The sequence below is a fragment of the Bufo gargarizans genome, chromosome 8, assembly GCF_014858855.1.
Source record: "Bufo gargarizans isolate SCDJY-AF-19 chromosome 8, ASM1485885v1, whole genome shotgun sequence".
Lineage (NCBI taxonomy): Eukaryota > Metazoa > Chordata > Amphibia > Anura > Bufonidae > Bufo > Bufo gargarizans.
In genome coordinates, this window is record NC_058087.1 from 52,699,855 (window position 1) to 52,720,300 (window position 20,446).

The 20,446-nt window shown below is 43.7% G+C and overlaps 1 protein-coding gene across 3 annotated transcripts in view; it reads right to left on the bottom strand.

Moving 5' to 3' along the window:
- Positions 1 to 20,446, bottom strand: part of UBE2F (ubiquitin conjugating enzyme E2 F (putative)) — a 259,517-nt gene that overhangs the window by 124,523 nt on the left and 114,548 nt on the right. For all 3 annotated transcript variants that reach the window (XM_044304274.1, XM_044304273.1, XM_044304275.1), the window contains exon 5: positions 16,153 to 16,220. In XM_044304274.1, coding sequence (XP_044160209.1) covers positions 16,153 to 16,220 — 68 coding nt within the window. The remainder of the gene's footprint in view (positions 1 to 16,152; positions 16,221 to 20,446) is intronic.

Below are 20,446 nucleotides of genomic sequence, written 5' to 3' on the forward strand. Positions count from 1 at the left end.
GGCAGTCTTACCCATGATTGCGGTTTTGAGTAATGAACCAGGTTGGGAGTTTTTAAAAGCCTCAGGAATCTTTTGCAGGTGTTTAGAGTTAATTAGTTGATTCAGATGATTAGGTTAATAGCTCGTTTAGAGAACCTTTTCATGATATGCTAATTTTTTTAGATAGGAATTTTGCTGTATGAGCTGTATGCCAAAATCATCAATATTAAAACAATAAAAGGCTTGAACTACTTCAGTTGGTGTGTAATGAATCTAAAATATATGAAAGTCTAATGTTTATCAGTACATTACAGAAAATAATGAACTTTATCACAATATGCTAATTTTTTTAGAAGGACCTGTATATATATATATATATGTATATATATATATGTGTGTATTATGCCTCCCCTATAGTGCCCCCAGTACAATAATGCACCCCTTTGTGCACTTAGTAGTTAGAATGGCACATATACAGTATATGTATATACACACACACAGATCTGATAAAAAGTTTAAGACCACTTGAAAAATGGCAAAAAATCTTATTTTACATTGTTGGATCTTAACAAGGTTCCAAGTAGAGCTTCAACTTGCAACAAGAAGAAATGAGAGCGAGACAAAACATTTTTTGAGCATTCAATTAAATTGAAAATCACGATTAAACTGAAACAGGCTGTTTTTCAGCTGATCAAAAGTTTAGGACCACATGCCTTTAAAAGGCCAAATCTGTGCAAAGATGTGGATTCATTGCCATTTTCCGTCAGGTAGTCACACGTTGTGATGGCAAAGGCAAAAAAACTCTCCCTTTTTGAACGTGGTCGGGTTGTTGAACTGCATGAGCAGGGTCTCTCACAGCGCGCCATCGCTGCTGAGGTGGGACGCAGTAAGACAGTCATTTGGAATTTCTTAAATGATCCTCAGGGTTATGCAACAAAAAAGTCAAGTGGAAGACCCCAAAATATTTAATCAGCACTGAGCCGGAGGATCCAATTGGCTGTCCGTCAAGACACTGGACAATCCTTGACCCAAATAAAGGCCCTTACTGGTGCCGACTGCAGCCCCACAACCATCAGACGGCATCTGAGACTGAAGGGCTTCAAAAACAAAAAACATCTTCAAAGACCTCGTCTCCTTGAACGCCACAGAACTGCTTGTTTGGACTTTGCAAGAGAGCACCAAACATAGGACATTCAAAGGTGGAAGAAAGTTTTATTCTCTGACAAGAAAAAAATTTAACCTTGATGATCCTGATGGTTTCCAACGTTACTGGCATGACAAGCAGATCCCACCTGAGATGTTTTCTACGCGCCACAGTGGAGGGGGCGCCATAATGGTCTGGGGTGTTTTTTCCTTCAGTGGAACAATGGAGCTTCAGGAAGTGCAGGGGCGTCAAACGGCCGCTGGCTATGTCCAGATGTTGCAGAGAGCAGCCCTCGTCTGTGTGGTAACGACTGGGCTTTTCAACAGGACAAGGCTACAGTACACAATGCCCGCAGGACAAGGGACTTCTTCCAGGAGAATAACATCATTTGGCCCATCCTGCGTGTTCCCCTGATCTAAATCCAATTGAGAACCTTTGAGGATGGATGGCAAGGGAAGTTTACAAAAATGGACAACAGTTCCAGACAGTAGATGGCCTTCGTGCGGCCGTCTTCACCACTTGGAGAAATGTTCCCACTCACCTCATGGAAACACTTGTATCAAGCATGCCCAAAATTTTTTTGAAGTGATAAACAATAACGGCGGAGCAACTCATTACCGAGTTCATGTTTGGAAGTTGGATTTCTGTTTTGGGGGTGGGTTAGTTTTTTTTGGGAGGTGTGGTCTTAAACGTTTGATCAGAAACAGCCCGTTTCAGTTTATTCGTTGTTTTCATTAAAATGAATACTCAAAACTTTTTTTGTCTCACTCCCATTTCTTCTTGTTGCATGTTGAAGCTCTACTTGGAACCTTGTTAAGATCCAGCCATGCAAAACATGATTTTTTGCCATTTTTCAAGTGGTATTAAACTTTAGATGAGAAAGGCTTCATGTTGAGAAAGGCTTCATGTTGGAGCCGAAACGTTGCGTCACCACTGGGTGAATAAACAGTTTTCCTTTTTTTCACTATATCGGAGTGCTGCTCTAATATATTAATTACACACACACACACACACACACACACACACACACACACACATATATATATATACACACACACACACACACTGCCGACTGCTATGAAAATTGTAGATTCACACTGATGGCATCAAAACTATGAATTAACACATGTGGAATTATATACATAACACAAAAGTGTGAAACAAGTGAAAATATGTCATATTCTAGGTTCTTCAAAGTAGCCACCTTTTGCTTTGATTACTGCTTTGCACACTCTTGGCATTCTCTTGATGAGCTTCAAGAGGTAGTCACCTGAAATGGTCTTCCAACAGTCTTGAAGGAGTTCAAAGAGATGCTTAGCACTTGTTGGCCCTTGTGCCTTCACTCTGCGGTCCAGCTCACCCCAAACCATCTTGATTGGGTTCAGGTCCGGTGACTGTGGAGGCCAGCACCCCATCACTCTCCTTCATGGTCAAATAGCCCTTACACAGCCTGGAGGTGTGTTTGGGGCAATTGTCCTGTTGAAAAATAAATGATGGTCCAACTAAACGCAAACCGGATGGAATAGCATGCCGCTGCAAGATGCTGTGGTAGCCATGCTGGTTCAGTATTCCTTCAATTTTGAATAAATCCCCAACAGTGTCACCAGCAAAGCACCCCCACACATCACACCTCCTCCTCCATGCTTCACGGTGGGAACCAGGCATGTAGAGTCCATCTGTTCACCTTTTCTGCGTCGCACAAAGACACGGTGGTTGGAACCAAAAATCTACAATTTGGACTCATCAGACCAAAGCACAGATTTCCACTGGTCTAATGTCCATCCCTTGTGTTCTTTAGCCCAAACAAGTCTCTTCTGCTTGTTGCCTGTCCTTAGCAGTGGTTTCCTAGCAGATATTCTACCATAAAGGCCTGATTTACACATGATTCTAGAGATGTATCTGCTGCTAGAACTCTGTGTGGCATTGACCTGGTCTCTGAGCTGCTGTTAACCTGCGATTTCTGAGGCTGGTGACTCGGATGAACTTATCCTCCGCAGCAGAGGTGACTCTTGGTCTTCCTTTCCTAGGGCGGTCCGCATGTGAGTCAGTTTCTTTGTAGCGCTTGATGGTTTTTGTGACTGCACTTGGGGACACTTTCAAAGTTTTCCCAATTTTTTCGGACTGACTGACCTTCATTTCTTAAAGTAATGATGGCCACTCGTTTTTCTTTACTTGGCTGCTTTTTTCTTGCCATAATACAAACAGTCTATTCAGTAGGACTATCAGCTGTGTATCCACCTGACTTCTCCACAACGCAACTGATGGTCCGAACCCCATTTATAAGGCAAGAAATCCCACTTATTAAACCTGACAGGGCACACCTGTGAAGTGAAAACCATTTCAGGTGACTACCTCTTGAAGCTCATCAAGAGAATGCCAAGAGTGTGCAAAGCAGTAATCAAAGCAAAAGGTGGCTACTTTAAAGAACCTAGAATATGACATTTTCAGTTGTTTCACATTTTTTTGTTATGAATATAATTCCACATGTGTTAATTCATAGTTTTGATGCCTTCAGTGTGAATCTACAATTTTCATAGTCAAGAAAATAAAGAAAACTCTTGAGAAGGTGTGTCCAAACTTTTGGTCTGTACTGTATATACACACACATTTAAAAGTTGCACACCGTAATATATTAACAACACTACAATACAACTAAACTGAGAAGGGAGGGGCAGAAAAATGAAACTTTTTATTTATTTATTATTACTTGCATGCCGCTGGCCTCCTGTGGCTGTTCTCCTCTGTGTGGTGGTCCTCATATCTTCTCTCTGGGCTCCCGAGTCCCACTCTGCCAATCAGTGGCCACAGCTGTGTCACGTGTGAGGGCAGTGATTTCCCGCTGAGCCAATCACTGGTCTCACACATGACACAGCTGCAGCCACTGATTGGCTGGGTGGGAAAGGTCCTCAAAGTCTTGTCAGTAGCACAGAGAGACGATACCAGGACCACATAGAGGAGAAGGGGAGCTGCTGCAGACGGGAACAGGCCCAGGTGAGGAGCATAATGTTTATTTTTACACATTAATAGAGGGGGGAAATGATGTGACATGGAGGGGGAGAAATGTCACTTTTCTCCCCCTCCATGTCACATTTCTCACCCCCCTCCATGTCACATCACCCCCACCGAGGTGTCTGTGTGTCTGTGTGTGTGTGTGTGTGTGTGTGTGTGGGGGGGGGGGGGGGCGCCAAAATGTAGCTTTGCTTGTGTGTGCAAAAATCCTTGCACCGCCCCTGCCTGTAGTTGCAGATCAGACGTGCACAACGGTCAGGAGTAATTCTTGACCATTACTCTGTACAGAACTGTTTCAGTTCAGCAATATTCTTGGGATGTCTGGTGTGAATCGCTTTCCTGAGGTCATGCCACAGCATCTCAAATCGGGATGAAGTGAGGACTCTGGGCCACTCCAGAAGGCGTATTTTCTTCTGTTTAAGCCATTCTGTTGTTGATTTACTTCTATGCTTTGGATCGTTGTTCTGTTGCAACACACATCTTTTGTTGATCGTCAGCTGGTGGACAGATGGCCTTAAGTTCTCCTGCAAAATGTCTTGATAAACTTTGGAATTCATTTTTCCTTCGATGATAGCAATCCGTCCAGGCCCTGACACAGCAAAGCAGCCCCAAACCATGATGCCCCCACCACCATACTTCAAAGTTGGGATGAGGTTTTGATGTTGGTGTGCTGTGCCTCTTTTTCACCACACATAGTGTTGTGCATTTCTTCCAAACAACTCTAACTTTGGTTTCATCTGTCCACACAATATTTTGCCAGTACTGCTGTGGAACATCCAAGTGCTCTTGTGCAAACTGTAAACGTGCAGCAATGGTTTTTCCTCTGTGGTATCCTCCCATGAAATACATTCTTGTTTAGTGTTTTACGAATCGTAGATTCGCTAAAAGGGATGTTCGCATATGCCAGAGACTTTTGTAAGTCATAGCTGACACTCTAGGATTCTTCTTCACCTCATTGAGCAGTTTGAGCTGTGCTCTTGCAGTCATCTTTACAGGACAGCCACTCCTAGGAAGAGTAGTAGCAGTGCTGAACTTTCTCCACTTATAGACAATTTGTCTTACCGTGGACTGATGAACAGCAAGGTTTTTGGAGATACTTTTAAAACCCTTTCCAGCTTTATGCAAGTCAACAATTCTTAAATCGTAGGTCTTCTGAGAGCTCTTTTGTGCGAGGCATCATTCTCAATTAATATTTGATGACCTAGCCTCAGGGTAGGTCATCAATATTACATCAGCGGAGGTCCGTCACCGGGGACCCCCGCCAATCAGCTGGTAGAAGAGGCTGGGTGCTCCAAGAGCGCCGAGGCCTCTTCCTAGGAGTCACTGTACATCAATCACATGGTCTAGTTGCAGCTCAACCCCTTCAAGTCAATAGGGCTGAGCTGCAATACCAAGCAATGCCACTATAGGATGTACAGCGCTGTACTTTGTTAGTGCCTGGGAGGCTGCAGAGCTCACCAGAGCTCAGTTGAGTACCATAACTTCCCGATACAGCTGATCAGCGAGGGTGCCAGGTGTCAGACCCCTGCCGATGTGATATTGATGACCTATCCTGTGAATAGGTCATCAATATTATTTCTCGTATAAACCCTTTAAAGAGAATGTTTAAAAAACAATATAATCCCAGAAGTAATTAATGGGAACCTTCCATTTGGTTTGGGGCGACTAAACTGTCAGCATGTCATTACGTAGCTGGGGTTTAGGATCCCAAACTCACCCACATCCTATCATTCCCTGTAAAGTATAGTAAATGAACCGGGAGTTGAGTCTGGGGCTCAGCACTGGGCACTTCAGCGATTAAGCCAAAGAACCCAGGGGTGGGCAACCTGTGGTACTCCAGCTGAAATTTTTAAAACAAATAAATCCTCTTTTTTGATGAAAGTAAGTGTGGTCCACCTTTGGGAGCTCCATGCTCCAGAAAGTGTAATGTATGCCAGCAGGGAGCTGGCATAGATTTCAGGTGCAATATGTGCCAGTTTCCTGACGCACATACTGGTAAATGTGTTGGGCCATGGATGAGCTGCCCACGGCCTGCTCACTTTTTGCACGAAGTGAAGGTCATGGAAAAGGTGGAAAACTTGAACATTTTGCCACAAAATGGCACTTGCTCAGGAGTTTGCAATTTTTTTACTACAGAAAGATTATTTCCCCTTGGTACTCTTTACACCTCACCCAGATTACATCTAATTTTTACTAAACAATATCATAGGGCCAAAGATCAAGGATAACAAAACATTTTATTTAGCAAGATTTAACAAGCCACCCTTGTATCTACGTCTCCTTATATTACAATCTGCTACATGAAGCAAATTAGTTCCTTCTCGCACAACAATAATAGAAACTTATGGGAACACTGCAGCACATACTGTGTAAAGGTGTGCTGCGGTTTTCTAACATACTGGACGGTATCTTGTGGTTCAGAGGCAGCAATCCGACACTGTGACCACCTCAGGTTCTGCTGAAATCAGGACATTTCGCAGAGAGGATTGGAGTTGTGCTGCTGATTTTCGGTTATTAGCAGAAACATATTATTGAGCCATTGCTGCCAACCGGGCCGGTACTGCCTGCTGTGTGCAAAGAATTCCAGGCCTTATATGTAGGTTATGTAACCATCCCAGTAATAACACTGACACCAATGAGGGTGCAATGTGATATTGCAAAATGTCAAGTATCTGTTTAGCCTGGTTTTAATGAGAATTACAATAAAAATAGGAAAAAGGAAAAAGTTGAGAGTGTGAGAGCCATGGACCACCTCTTTCAAGACGAGCGGCTACAAGGAACTGAGTGGATTCTGTTAAGTACGTTTCCTTATAAGTAAAATACTGCACAATTAGCTGCGGGACTACTATTAACCCTTTAAGGACGTTGCCTAGTTTGGTACTTGAAAAGGGTTTTCCAGGATTACTATGGTTTTTAACTGATGCTCATACGGAATGTTACTCCTGTACATCTTACTTATGCTTTCCCCCCCCCCCCAATTTGAACACTCTGGTTTCTTTACATCCTGTATGCAGCACTTACTTACTGTATCCAAACATGCCACCGCACCAGCACAGCCATAAACAATGTCCGCAGACACGCCCCTACCACTGCCCCTGTCGCTGTTTTGACACGCTCATGGACATAACCTCAGAGTAAGTAAGAAAGAGCTGCACTGACACGGTCATGTGACCACCGCCCCAGCAATTTTATTTTAATCTTCACATTTCAAAAGCCATAATTTTTATATTTTTCAGGTGACCTAGCCGTATGAGGGTTGTTTATGCTGGCCAAGTTTTTTGTTTTACAATATTTTACAAAGCACCTCTACTGTATGGTATAACTTTTGATTTGAGGTGATGCAATCCTACCATTGTTTTTAGAGTTTAATTTTTATAGTGTTCACTGTGTGGTACAAACTACATGTTAAAGGGGTATTTTATTTATGTTAAGCTACCCTATCACCTATTCATAGGACAGGAGATAACTACTAATTGGTGGGGGGCCCTACCGCTAGGAACCCCACCGATCACAAGAACTGGGGCCTCGTACCCCATTAAGCCCCCACAAACTAAAGGAGCTGGTCAGGCTTGTGCTCCATTTTTTTTTTTTTTTATAAGTGTTACGGAGAGAGCCCCTTTCCCCTGTGGATAGGCGATAACTTAATATAACTGGAATACCCCTTTAACTTTTTTTCTTTGATTATGGAGATACAAAACTTTTACTTTAAGAAAAAAAAAAAATATAAGATCTCGCTTGAAAAACACATTGCTTGGAGTTGCCATATTCGGACACCCATAACTTTTTTTTCTTCTGACCAAGTTGTGTGAGCAGTTTTTATTGATATGATTTTAGAATAAATAGGACTTATTGATTTTTGTTAAAAAATTTTGGGGATGCAACGTGAACCAAACAATTTCCAACAATTCTGGCACTAGAATAAGAGGTGTTCTCCGGGCTTTTAATATTCATGACTTATCCTCAGGATAGGTCATCAATATCAGATCGGCAGAGGTCCGATTCCCAGCACCCTGCTGTATGAAGAGATGACGCACCATCTCCCGTCTCTCTTCCTGCTTGCTGCTGCTTTGCTATAGACATAACGGCAGCAAGCAGGAAGAGAGACGCGTGACGGGCACGTGCACACTGCGCGCACCTTCCCTTTAAGCAGCTGATTGGCGGAGGTGCCAGGTGTCGGACCCCCGCCTATCTGATATTGATGACCTATATTAAAAGCCAAGAGAACCCCTTTAATGGATCACATCGTAACAGATGAGGCGATACTAATTCTGTTTATCTTATAGGATGTTCCAAAAAGCTCACCGAATTCGAGCATGGTGCTGCAAAAGGATGAGAATGCTGCAACAAGCCAGTGTGTGAAATTTCTTCTCTGCTAGGTATTCACCATCAACTGTGAGTGGTATTATTGTAACGTGGAAGTGTTTAGAAACCACAGTAATTCAGCCGTGAAGTGGCAGACCGTGTAAAGTTACAGAATGAGGTTGCCCAGTGCTGAGGCACATAGTGCATAAAAGTCACCAACTGTAGAGCTGCAAGCATCCTGGGTCTGTAACATCACTACGAAAATTGTGCTGGGAGCTTCATTCAGGACATGAGTTTCCATGGCCGAGCAGCTGCATGCAAGCCTTACATCAAGCACAATTCCAAAAGTAGGATGGAGTGGTATAAATCCCAGTTCTCTATCTGACTAATGGACCAGTCTGGATTTGGCTAATGCCAGGGGAATGTTACCTGCCTGACTGCATTGTACCAATTGTAAAGATTGGCGAAGGAGGGATAATGCTTTGGGAGTGTTCTTCAGGGTTTGGCCTAGGTCCATTAATTGTTGGCAAACCTCCACCCATTCTTCCAGACCATCAAAGGGAAAATAATTTACCTGCTTCTAGGCACTGGCTGCTCCTTCTCCTGCCGGCCTGCAATGCTCCACTTAGCTCCATCAGTCAACATCCGGTTTGACATGACCGCAGCCAATCACTGGATGCGGTGGTGAAAGGATCCCCTTGCATCATGTGACCATTTGCCATGACGTAAGAACAGCTGGACACTAGTGTTGAGCGAACTTGTGTTATAAGGTCGGTGTCTAAAGTTCGGGTTATCCAAGAATCGCGTTATGGATTCCGCTACCACGGACCATAACGGAATTTAGAATCCATAACGCAATTCTTCGATAACCCGAACCCAAACTTTAGACGCCAAACTTAAAACACAAGTTCGCTCAACACTACTGGACACAGCTAAATCAGATGCAATACATAATATATCCAGTCCGTTAATTGTGATGGTTTATCGCTGCGTGTCTCGGACGTGATGTGGGTTCAATTCACATGAAGTAAAATGCAATATACATGAGGCCGCGCGTTTTCTTCAGCACAACTTATCACAGGTATTATCACTCTCCCTCTCCCACAGTGGAATAGAGTCTCACTGACGTCTTCTATTATAAAACATCCTATGAAACATCAGAAAAGGTGCACTGATGGTGAAGCCCCGTTTACACAATCCCCGCTGTATCTTTGCAAGTATACTCACAATCACAGACGGAATGTAGGCACATCAGGTGAATATAGATCTGCTTCGCTTTTATGCTTCTATCTTCACTATTATCGTAATCCTACGGATATCAGAAATTCCTCTCCATAGTGAAGTACCGTAAGTCACAGTAGACATAAATGGATCTATTATACTCACAAGACTTCTATAAATCAGGCATAAAAATATATTAAACTCCCGCGTCCTCACACACATAGGATGTTTTATAATAGAAGACGTCGGTGAGACTCGATTCCACTGTGGGAGAGGGAGAGTGATAAACCTGTGATAAGTTGTGCTGAAGAAAACGCACGGCCTCATGTATATTGCATTTTACAGCTAAATCAGATGTTGACAATGCCCAGTGGAGCATTGCAGGCATGTAGGAGAGGGAGCGGGGAGCCAGCGCCAGGAATCAGGGAAGTCATCTTCCCTTTGCAGGTCCCTCCCCATTCTTGCACCACCACTTTAAAGGGGTTGTCTCACCTAGGATATCGCTAGGATAAGCCACCAATGTTAGATAGGTGCGGATCCGACCTCTGGGGCCAGCACTTATTTCCTGAAAGTGACCCTGAAGTGAGCAGAGAACAGCTGTCCAAGCAGTGGCCACCTGCCGTTTATTTCTATAGGACTGCTGAAAATAGTGCTGGCTCAGTTATCTCCGGCAGTTCCACAAGCTGCGCTTGCACAATGCGCTCTCCATTCATTTCCGTGGGACTCCCGAAAATTGCCGAGCACTCATTTGGCTATTTTTGGCACTCCCATATAAATGAATTGACAGCACACTGCATATGTGCTCCCATTTTAGAGATAGTCGTGGGCCTTAGAGGTGGGACCCACACCTATCTGACATATCCGGTTCCATATGAAGCAAGCCCTTTAATGCTTCAATTAATAATACCAAGACATTTTGCTGCACTGTGGTACCATATTTGGTTCTGCTGAGGCAGTATATTGTACTGCACTGTGGTATTTGGTTCTGCTGGGGAGTATTTTGTGAATGTGGTATTTGGTACTAAGACTACTACAATAGTATTGCTTGCCGCACCTACTTTTGTTGGCCCTGTCTACATGTGTTGTCCCGCCATCTGTCAATTTGGACCCACCTACAAAATGGGACCACTTATTTTTTATTTTTTTCTCTTTTTTCCAAGGGTCACTTTAAGCTCCCATTCTGTCCCTGGTTAAAATATTCCTGTATTTTACAACCAAGATGTGCCCTATTAAAAGAGGACCCGTCACCTCTCCTGAGGTCTGTTTTCGTAAATACTTGTATTCCCCATGTTTCTGCCCTTCTGTCACGATTAAAGTGCACCCATCACCCCTTCTGTCATGTATTTATTAAAGCATAACTAAACCTTTATAGCCATTTTTAATATGTCCCTAATGCCCTAATACATTTTTCTTAGTCTTTTACATCCCTCAAGCGCACCATTCATTGTGCGTCTAAAACTCAGTTCTCCGTACACCACTGACCGCTCAGTGGTGTACAGAGTACACAGTGTGAAATTTATGAATGGGCAGCATTGCTGCTCCTGGCCGTGCTCCCCAGAGGATTACCAACTCCCACCATAGCACATGGGTACTCTGTAGGGACAATGTCAGTGTACAGTATATGCTACCAGCTGTCCATTTATTCATACATTCTAACAGAATAACAGGACTGGGACAACGTAAAGTATTTAAGAGGATGCGATCCAGAACAGTTATTTCATGAAGAATGCAAGTAGTTATTACAAGGAGCGCTGACAAGTCCTCTTAATTCACTGCAGAAAGGCAGAAACCACCGCTCTCCTGTTAATGTAGACTGAGGCTCTAAGGGGGAACTAGCCAAGAGATGTATGTCCACGAATAAGGAGACTCCCAAGACAGTCTCCCAGGAGTGCTCATCAGTACACAGCGTGAAGTGAGCTCTGCTGTGAGGATCGGCGCCTGTTCACTATGGGATTTGTAAATGGAAAAGTGGGTTGTGTGGTAAGGAGCACCAGCTTGGGGGAAGCTGAATAAATGTATACAAATGAAGCCTTCAGATTATTCATCAAGCTCCCTTGGTTATATATATTTTATTTCTTTTTTTAGGTTATATTCCTGATGCATTTTTATAAGTGTCTGACAAACCAAGACTGACATAAGTTATATTCAGTGGAGTACATAGAGAAGTAAGGGCCCCATAGCAAGGATCAAACCAGGCCCCCCACACAGGACAGAAGGGTTTCCGCCTAAACCCTTTTCAATGACCCTTGGGCGATTTTTCCACTGCTTTATTTGCTAAAAGTTGCTCCTTTAGAGGGTAGAGGAGATAATCCCAACTAAGACTGGGCCCTTGCCCTACCGCTATGATAGTTACGCCCCTGGTTATCTTATTTTTTTTTTTGTCCAAGTCAACTACTTGGCCTATTTAAAAAAAAGAAAAAGAGCACTGAAATGGCTATGGCAGCATGGCGCATGCGGCCACTGTCGGAGCTTATTATTCCAGGGATCTTGTGTACTTGATCATTAAAGGGGTTTAGGTCACTTCAGCAAGTGGCATTTATCATGCAGACAAAGTTAATACAAGGCACCTACTAACGCATTGCGATTGCTTCCTTCGCTGGCTGGATTCATTTTTCCATCACATTCTACACTGCTCGTTTCCATGGTTATGGCCACCATGCAATCCATCAGTGGTGGCCGTGCTTGCACACTACTCTGGTGACCGAGACTGTGGGAGTGTGCATAGGCTGGCATTTTTCCTATAGTGTGCCCTAGCCTTTTCACACTCACCCATCAGTGCTGGTGACGTCACCAGGCTCACTGCTAGGCGGAATCTTACCCATGGAGAGCCGGGTAAGTCACTGGATCTCCAGAAAAAGCTCTTGCCCTGCGCCGAATTGAGCATGAAATACTCCGACGTTCATGTCAAAAGAGGCTGAATGGGGGGAAAAAAGGGATATGTTCAGGTTCAACAACCCTTTTAATTGGCATGCAATTGACCTCTTGTGATTTCTCACCCAGGTCTCAATTCTTACTCCCTACTACAACCAGGGAGACTGTATAGGACCATGTGTTGCCGTTCAACATGGCTGAGGAAAAGTTTTTCCAGAATCAGAGGTGATCTTTAAACTCCGAGATGAATTTTTAGATGTAATATTTTGTATTTATTTCTATCTATAATACATTGTACATTGGTGCGTTTAACACTGTGTTACATTAGCATTGTACTTGTACTCGCTCAATGACAATAAAGTTGAACCTAATCGTCACTGATGTCAAGAATGACATCTAGGTCATCAATATCAGATTGGTGGGGGTCTGACACACTCAAGGGGGTCACGGTGCTCATGCAAGTGCCGATTAATTACAGCTTCCTCTCTCCTTGAAGTCAATGGAACAAAAAGTTGTGCTTATCCTGCACCGCCACGACACGGCAGCGGATTGATGGGGGTGCCAGGAGTCAGAGGATACTTCATTAATATCATGAAACGGGGAAATACCCCTTTAAATATTTATTAGGTATATTTAAGAACACCCTTTAAAAAAAATAAGTAGATTACATGACTGTGCCCCCAGTCAGTAAGTTTAATTATGCTTTACTTTAAAAAAAATCTTATTACAGTGTGACTTTAACCTACTTAGAGGATGACGCTAAGTCCACGAGACATTAAAATACATAATTTTAGTAAGTACACAAAATTGAATTCGACATAACATAATGAGCGTGAATTCCACCCCACTCCGAGCTGGCAGACGCATTTGGATGTGCAGAACACAAGCTGGCATGGCATATGCTACATTTATTACGGTGAAATGCAACATAATGGGACTAAAAATACCATTACTTTTAGTGCCATGAGCACAAAGCAAGCCGGTGAGTGGCAGGCAATACTTGGCTCGGATGCACAAAACAACAAATCATCCACCATTTCTTTAAAAGGAATCCACATAAAGCAAATGAGCCTGACTGGTACCAGATGGCGGTGCGCACACTCGCCTCATTACGCGCCAGCTCTAGGTAAACGACAACATCAAAAGGGAACCATGAAAATGCAATGTAAGCTACAGGCGCAATGTTATAGGGCCGGAGGAGCTGAACAGACTGGTACATAGTTTTGTAGGAAACAATTCAGTATAACTTGTATTTTATTTATTTTATGCTCGTTTCAGTCTTTGAAGTCAAGGAGGAGGTCCTTGATCGAACATATCTATAGTTAACCATTGCATGCCTGCAGTTACAGTAGATACCATTAGTACAGTGAGCGGGGCCCGGTGCAATAGAATACAGTGACTGCATCGGGCCCCGCTGCCATTACAAAACTAAAGGCCGGCCCCCAGCCCCTCCTCACTGATACACACGCCGGCCATATTTTTCAGATCCAAACAGTAGAAATGCTATGCACAGCCCATATTACTTATGTGTTTGGTGATTAAAGAGGACCTTTCACTACAATAAAAAATCTAAACTAAGCATACATACATTGAGAGCGGCGCCCAGGGATCTCCCTGCACTTACTATTATCCCTGGGCGTCGCTCCGTTCTCCCGGTATAGGCTCCGGTATCTTCATATTTTCGGCTCAACTGGGTGGAGCCTGCTGGCGTCTCCTTCTCCCAGGCTGGAGTGCTGGCCAATCGCAGCGCTCAGCTCATAGCCTGGGAGGAAAATAAAAACTCCCAGGGAGTTCCCTGGCCGCCGCTCTGCATGTCTGTATGCTTAGTTTAGATTTTTTATTGTAGTGAAAGGTCCTCTTTAAGTTACTGATTCAGTTTCTGATCCGCAAAAAAAGGGATTGCATACGGAAACCATACGGATAGGTTTTGTGGAATAAGGGAACTGAAGAGCACTTAAATCAGAGAAAAAAAACAAACTCAGATACGGAACGGATCCGTGAAAAACGGACCGCAAAACAACAACGGTCATGTGCATGAGCCCTATATCTCATTCTGTCAGCATGATCAAGCAACAAGCGATAAGCCAAAAAGCTAAGCAGACAAAAATTGGGTTTTAAAAGTCTTGCTTGTTAAATGCACAATCCCAGTTTATCTATACCAGACCCAGCTCATCACAAATGTCAATGTGCAGCGTTTCCCCCTGTAACTGGGGGTTAATGTAGCATACATAAAAAAAATTATATATGATTAAAAGTCTAAACATATATAAAACTGTAGTCAGTTAAAGTTTCCCTAACTAAGACAATATCTATTAAAATAAATCTAAAAACACAAAATAGAAATTCTACGTCGTTGTTCATCTTCTAGGGTCTTTTAGCCACTTCTCTCCCCCACTGTCACCATCTTCTTTGATGCCATCCTGGCCTCCTTGAGTCACACTGCTGCTGCCAGTAACTGGCTGCAGCGGCATCAAACCGGATGTTAACAAAGGGGGACCAGAGTGTGGTGGTGTTAAGTAAAGGAGCTGGAACTATGCTTCCCTCTCCTTGTCCAGCTACAATTTGGAGGCGGGCTGCCGAACTTCCCCACAGAAGATTAACAACCCCTTTAGGGCAGGTTCACAGGGAATTATTTTGTAAGAGGTTTTGAGACACATTTTCCTGCAGGTTTTTCAGCCAGAAGTGGAACCAGTAGGAAGAAGTAGTATAAGTCCTCCCTTTATATTTCCAATACCTTTTGAAGTTTTGAATCTACTTCTGGCTTTGGATGAAAAACCTGCAGGAAAATCTGCCTCAGAACCACCTAGAAAAAAAAAAAAAACTCTGTAAATGTAAGGATTATTTTGGTGTTCAGGAGACTCTGTCAAGTATCAACCCTATTAACCCCTTAGTGACTGCCAGAATGCCTTTTTACAGCAGCCCAGTGGGTGTAAGGTGGCTCAGCAATCACATGAGAGCTGGGTTACTTCTCTAAGTGCTTGCATTGGCAGAATCGCCGATCCAGGACGGTTAACCACCTAGAAGCTGCAATCAAAAGCTGCTGCGGCATCTAAGTGGTTTAGCGGGAGTAGGCTCCCTCTGTCTCTCAGTGGCACCCTATGAAGAAGCTGGTCTGGTAGTAACTTACTCCCCTCTCCCCACTGAGAAAAAAAGCATGCTGGTCTGACTGCTATGCAAAGTGTATGGCCAGCTTTAGTAGCAAGCTTTGTGGTACAGCAAAATGCAACTCGTATCAAAATATATGTTTCGTGCCACTTTGTAATGATTTCTTTTCGGGAGAAAACTGGAAGATTTTAATTAGCAATTCACATGAGCAATCACTGTAACAATGCGGGCTCAATAGGAAAGAAACCAACAATGGATCCGGTGGTGAAACTTCTACTCCAGTACTTGGTAGCTCTACAAATAGTATGGATGATCTCATCCCCAATGTATGATTGGCATGGAGCGTTACATGGTCTTTTCTATTTGTGAACTGTTTCTCTAACCTTTCCAGAGAACACAAGGTTGAGAAGTGGACGGGCACGGCACCCACTACTAGAAAAACTGTGGGAACTGAAACGAGTTGGCATGAAGCACTGCGGAGCATAACTCTTCTAGTGTATAAAAGACAGATGTGGACTCACCACCATGTTGTACGCTTCTGGAACCTCAATTTCAAACTGGAACTTCCCACCTTGGTAATAGCTCTCATCTGTAAAGCAGATTAAACAGAGTTTAATGGATGCACGGCGCTCCGCTGCTTACGGTAAATTAGTCATAAAGAGAGCATTCGGCCGTATAACTGTCTAATATGAGCACAGCACATCATGTAGCACTCATCCAGATCCCAAGCCGCTCCAGTTAATCAGCGTATCCATGCGGCAAAAATAATGTATGATATATATATATTATATCTCTATCACTCAGCGAAGCATGTGGCCGTTCTTTAATAAAACCTCTCTCTATTAGAGCAGAATACGAGTAATGCTGATAAACCGTACATAAGCTGAAGTAGAAGGAGCTTCCGAACAGTCGCCTTTACCTTGCTCCTCTACACCCCAGTATATATATCTGAGGAATACCCACACCGGGATTGCGTTAGGGAACAACGTGCAGAAGATCCGCACAAATTTCCGCGTGTTTCTGCACCATATCTGTACCAAAATCCGCCATTTGTAACAGAGGTTTTTGGTGCGGATTTGATGCGGTTTTGCGGCAGATCTCACTGTTCATTGGAAAAGGGTGAAATCCACACGGCAGGTCAATTTCTGCACAGAGAAAAAAAAAAAACAGTGGTGGTACACAGTGTGCAGGTGGCCTCAAGGGGATTTATGCCATTCTCTAATGTGCAAACGAAACGGAGACGTGTAACAGGCCAGGTTAACCCAGCTGTTGTTCCAGGAAGCTCTGATGAGAAAAGACAATGGCTGGCTTCCACGCACAAATTTTGGGGTATTTTTACCCATTCCTTCATTAGGGCTCATGCACACGACAGTATTTTGCGTTCAGTATACTGGCTGTTTTTTTTAGTTCAGTATTGCGGTACATATACTGAACCATTCATTTCAATGGTTCAGCAAAAATAAATGAAGTGTCTCCGTGTGCATTCCGTTTCAGTATTTCCGTACCGTGAAAAGATAGAACATGTCCTATTCTTGTCCGCAAATCACGGTGCTTGGCCCCATTCAAGTCAATGGGTCCGCAAAAAAAACAGAACACATACGGAAATGCATCCGTATGTCTTCCGTATCCATTTCGTTTTTGCGGAACCATCTATTGAAAATGTTATGCCCAGCCCATGTAATTACTGTATACTGTACATGGCGAATGGAAAAACGGAACGGAAACAAAAAACGGAACGGATCCATAAAAAACGGACTGCAAAACACTGAAAAAGCCATACAGTCGTGTGCATGAGCCCTTAATCCTATTATTAAACTGGTTCTCACCTTTTTAACCCATCTACTGATTAAGTGTATGCGCTCCTGCACCCCTAACTGTCTTGGTTTCCAAGCTGCCATCGATGACGTGCCGCACCACAACATTTACTGGCTGCAGCGCTTACATGTTGGCTTGACATGTCGGCAGTAGCAGACTGGTGCTAGAGCATCTGCATCGGGTTTGTGAACAACCATAGAGGAGAGTATGGTTTTTCTTGCAGTATTATAATTTTTTTAGGCTAATTTTTTCTAAAGTACAGGACAACCCCTTTGAGAAAACAGTCTGGTGCAATATTGCAGAATAAATGGTACACAGCCATCTTACTGCTAGGTTACGCCATAAACTAGCAGTAATAACATTACGATTGGATAGGTCCGATATTGGCTACCACCGGTGTAGTGTCCCACTAGGTAAAGGTTGGCACTACACAAGGGTCAATTGGGCCACGTGGTTCTCCTACTCCTGAGGGACAGTGGCAGTGTATTGTACAGTCCATTTTTAATGTATTTTTATATGTAATTTATGTGCATTTTCCCTGTGATGTGTATAGCAGGCCTATTAGGGTGTAGTTCCTCCTCCTAGACATTAGAGGGAGATAGGGAGCCCCTAGTTTAAATAGTCAGGTCCTGTTCAGGGAAAGGGGTGTAGAGTCAGAAGTAGTTTGGACTTTAGCTAGGCAACAGCTGAAGGGAGCTTCTGACATGCAACTAGATAGCCCAGGCTTCTAGTTGCCACCAGGAGGCTAGCGAGAGTAGACCAGCCTGCCTGAGGATATTGAGCCCGAGTTGGCTCAGAAGATTGTCACCAGGAGAAGAGTTACCTCCTGAGAAACTAAGTTCCCATAACCAAGCAGAGCAGAGCCAGTATTCCAGCCACACAAGAGAGCTGAAGGGCAGAAGGATTTTATCTAAAGTAAGGATATATACCTGAGGAAGTTTCTACCAAGGATAAAGCCAGCATTAGGGCATACGGGCCTTAGGATAAAGACAAACAGGAGTTCTGAGGAATAGTGCAGCCTGGTCTGTAAGTGTTGTTTTTACCCTCTGAGTATCTTGCAAAGGAACATTGTACCTGCCATTGTTGTAAAAGCCTGCTTACAACTGCTGCTGTGCATGGAACTTTACCAAAGACTGTATAAAGTTAACTGTTCCCAGTAAAGGAAGTTTTGGTTCACCACAACAACGTGTTTCTCACTTATTATCTCTACCAATCGATGTGCCACCGTTACAGGCACTGGCGTCACGAATCTTAAAAGGGACCTTGCCCCCGACACATTAAACATCTGCAACACCCAGGGCACCTCACCCAACATCAGGCCTGGTCCATATACATTGAGAGTGCCCCAGAGGTGCCCAGGGTTTCCAAGAAATTGTGAGTAACCCAGAGCAACCCTCGTTTGCCTATTAACCATGACCTCACATCGCAATACCCTGCAGGGCTGCGTACTGCACCAGGGTACTGGTGGACACAAGCGAACAGGGTTGTGTTGTAGTTTCTTGCACAGCGGTTGGCGGTGAGCAGCAATGTGCAGGGAAACACTGAAGGAGCTGAAGCTTTAAGCCATCACTGAGGCTCCTTTCATTTATCAGGAGGGGTCCCTATAAATGGAGCCCAATTTATCCCATAGTAATGACATATTTTAATAACATGCCATAATTTTCTGTTGCATAAAAAATTTGCCAGGAACTTTTTTTTTCTTCAGAAAAACAGGTCACCGATCCCTCACCACTGTTGTTCGAAGCTGCTCTTCACTGCGTGCTTCAAGCTAGACACACTGGAAATGCATGAAATGCTCAGACAGGTCACCACTAAAGGCCAGCGATTGGCTGAGTGGGTCTTTCCTGACATTTCCGAAGCGTTGATACAGGGCCAAGAAGGGAAGGAGCAGCATCTGTACAGTGGCAGAGGCGGGTAATGATTTTAAACTTCTCCTAACCATTTTTCTCAAAAAATTCTCCCAGGAAAACACCTTTAATGCAAGTACGTAATGGAAAGCGAAGGTCTTCAATATGCAGAGTGAAGAAGGAAATAAAGCCTGAAAAAGAATACGGAATATAGCTCTAAGGCTACATTCACATGACCGTATGTATTTTGCGGTCCACAAAAAATACGGATGACGTCCGTGTGGCATCTGTTTTTTTTTGCGGATCCATTGTAACAAATGCCTTTTCTTGTACACAAAACGGACAAGAATAGGACATGCTCTATCATTTTTGCAGGGCTACGGAACGAACAACACACGGTGTGCTGTCCGTTGAAATTAATGGGTCCTCATCCAATTCGAAAAAAAAAACGGAATGAACACGGAAACAATATATGTTTGTGTGAATGTAGCCTAAGGCCTCATGCACACGACCGTACTGTTTTTTGTGGTCCGCAAAAAACGGAAGCCGCCCGTGTTGCCTTCCGCAATTTAATATAAATGCCTATTCTTGTCCGCAAAGCGCGGACCAGAATAGGAGTAGGACAAGTTATAATTTTTTTACCGGGGCCACGGAACGGAGCCACGGATGCGGACAGCACATGGAGTGCTGTCTGCATCTTTTGCGGCCCCATTGAAGTGAATGGGTCCGCATCCAAGACGCCAAAATGGCGGCTCGGATGCGAACCCAAACAACGGCCGTGTGCATGAGGCCTTTTACAGGAAATAAAAACTGAAACATCGGAAAATATTTGTCAATACACATAAATTATCAGTAAAACTTAGAGGAAATCCATGCAAACATAAGGAAAAGAAACAGATGGTGGTTCTGGCAGGATATGAACCCAGGCCCCAGGGCTCACCACTGAACCACTGCATATCCACGTGCACACACATCTAATTGTATATCATAGCTAAATACAAAGGTGGGTGAATGATCTTTACCAGGAGAATATCTGCAGAAGATATCAGGAGCAGACTGTGCTGCAGAAAAACTAACGATGTTATACCAGGACTGTGGAGACAGCTACAAGGCCATCTGCTAAACAGGGCATATGCTGTAACATAAATGACCA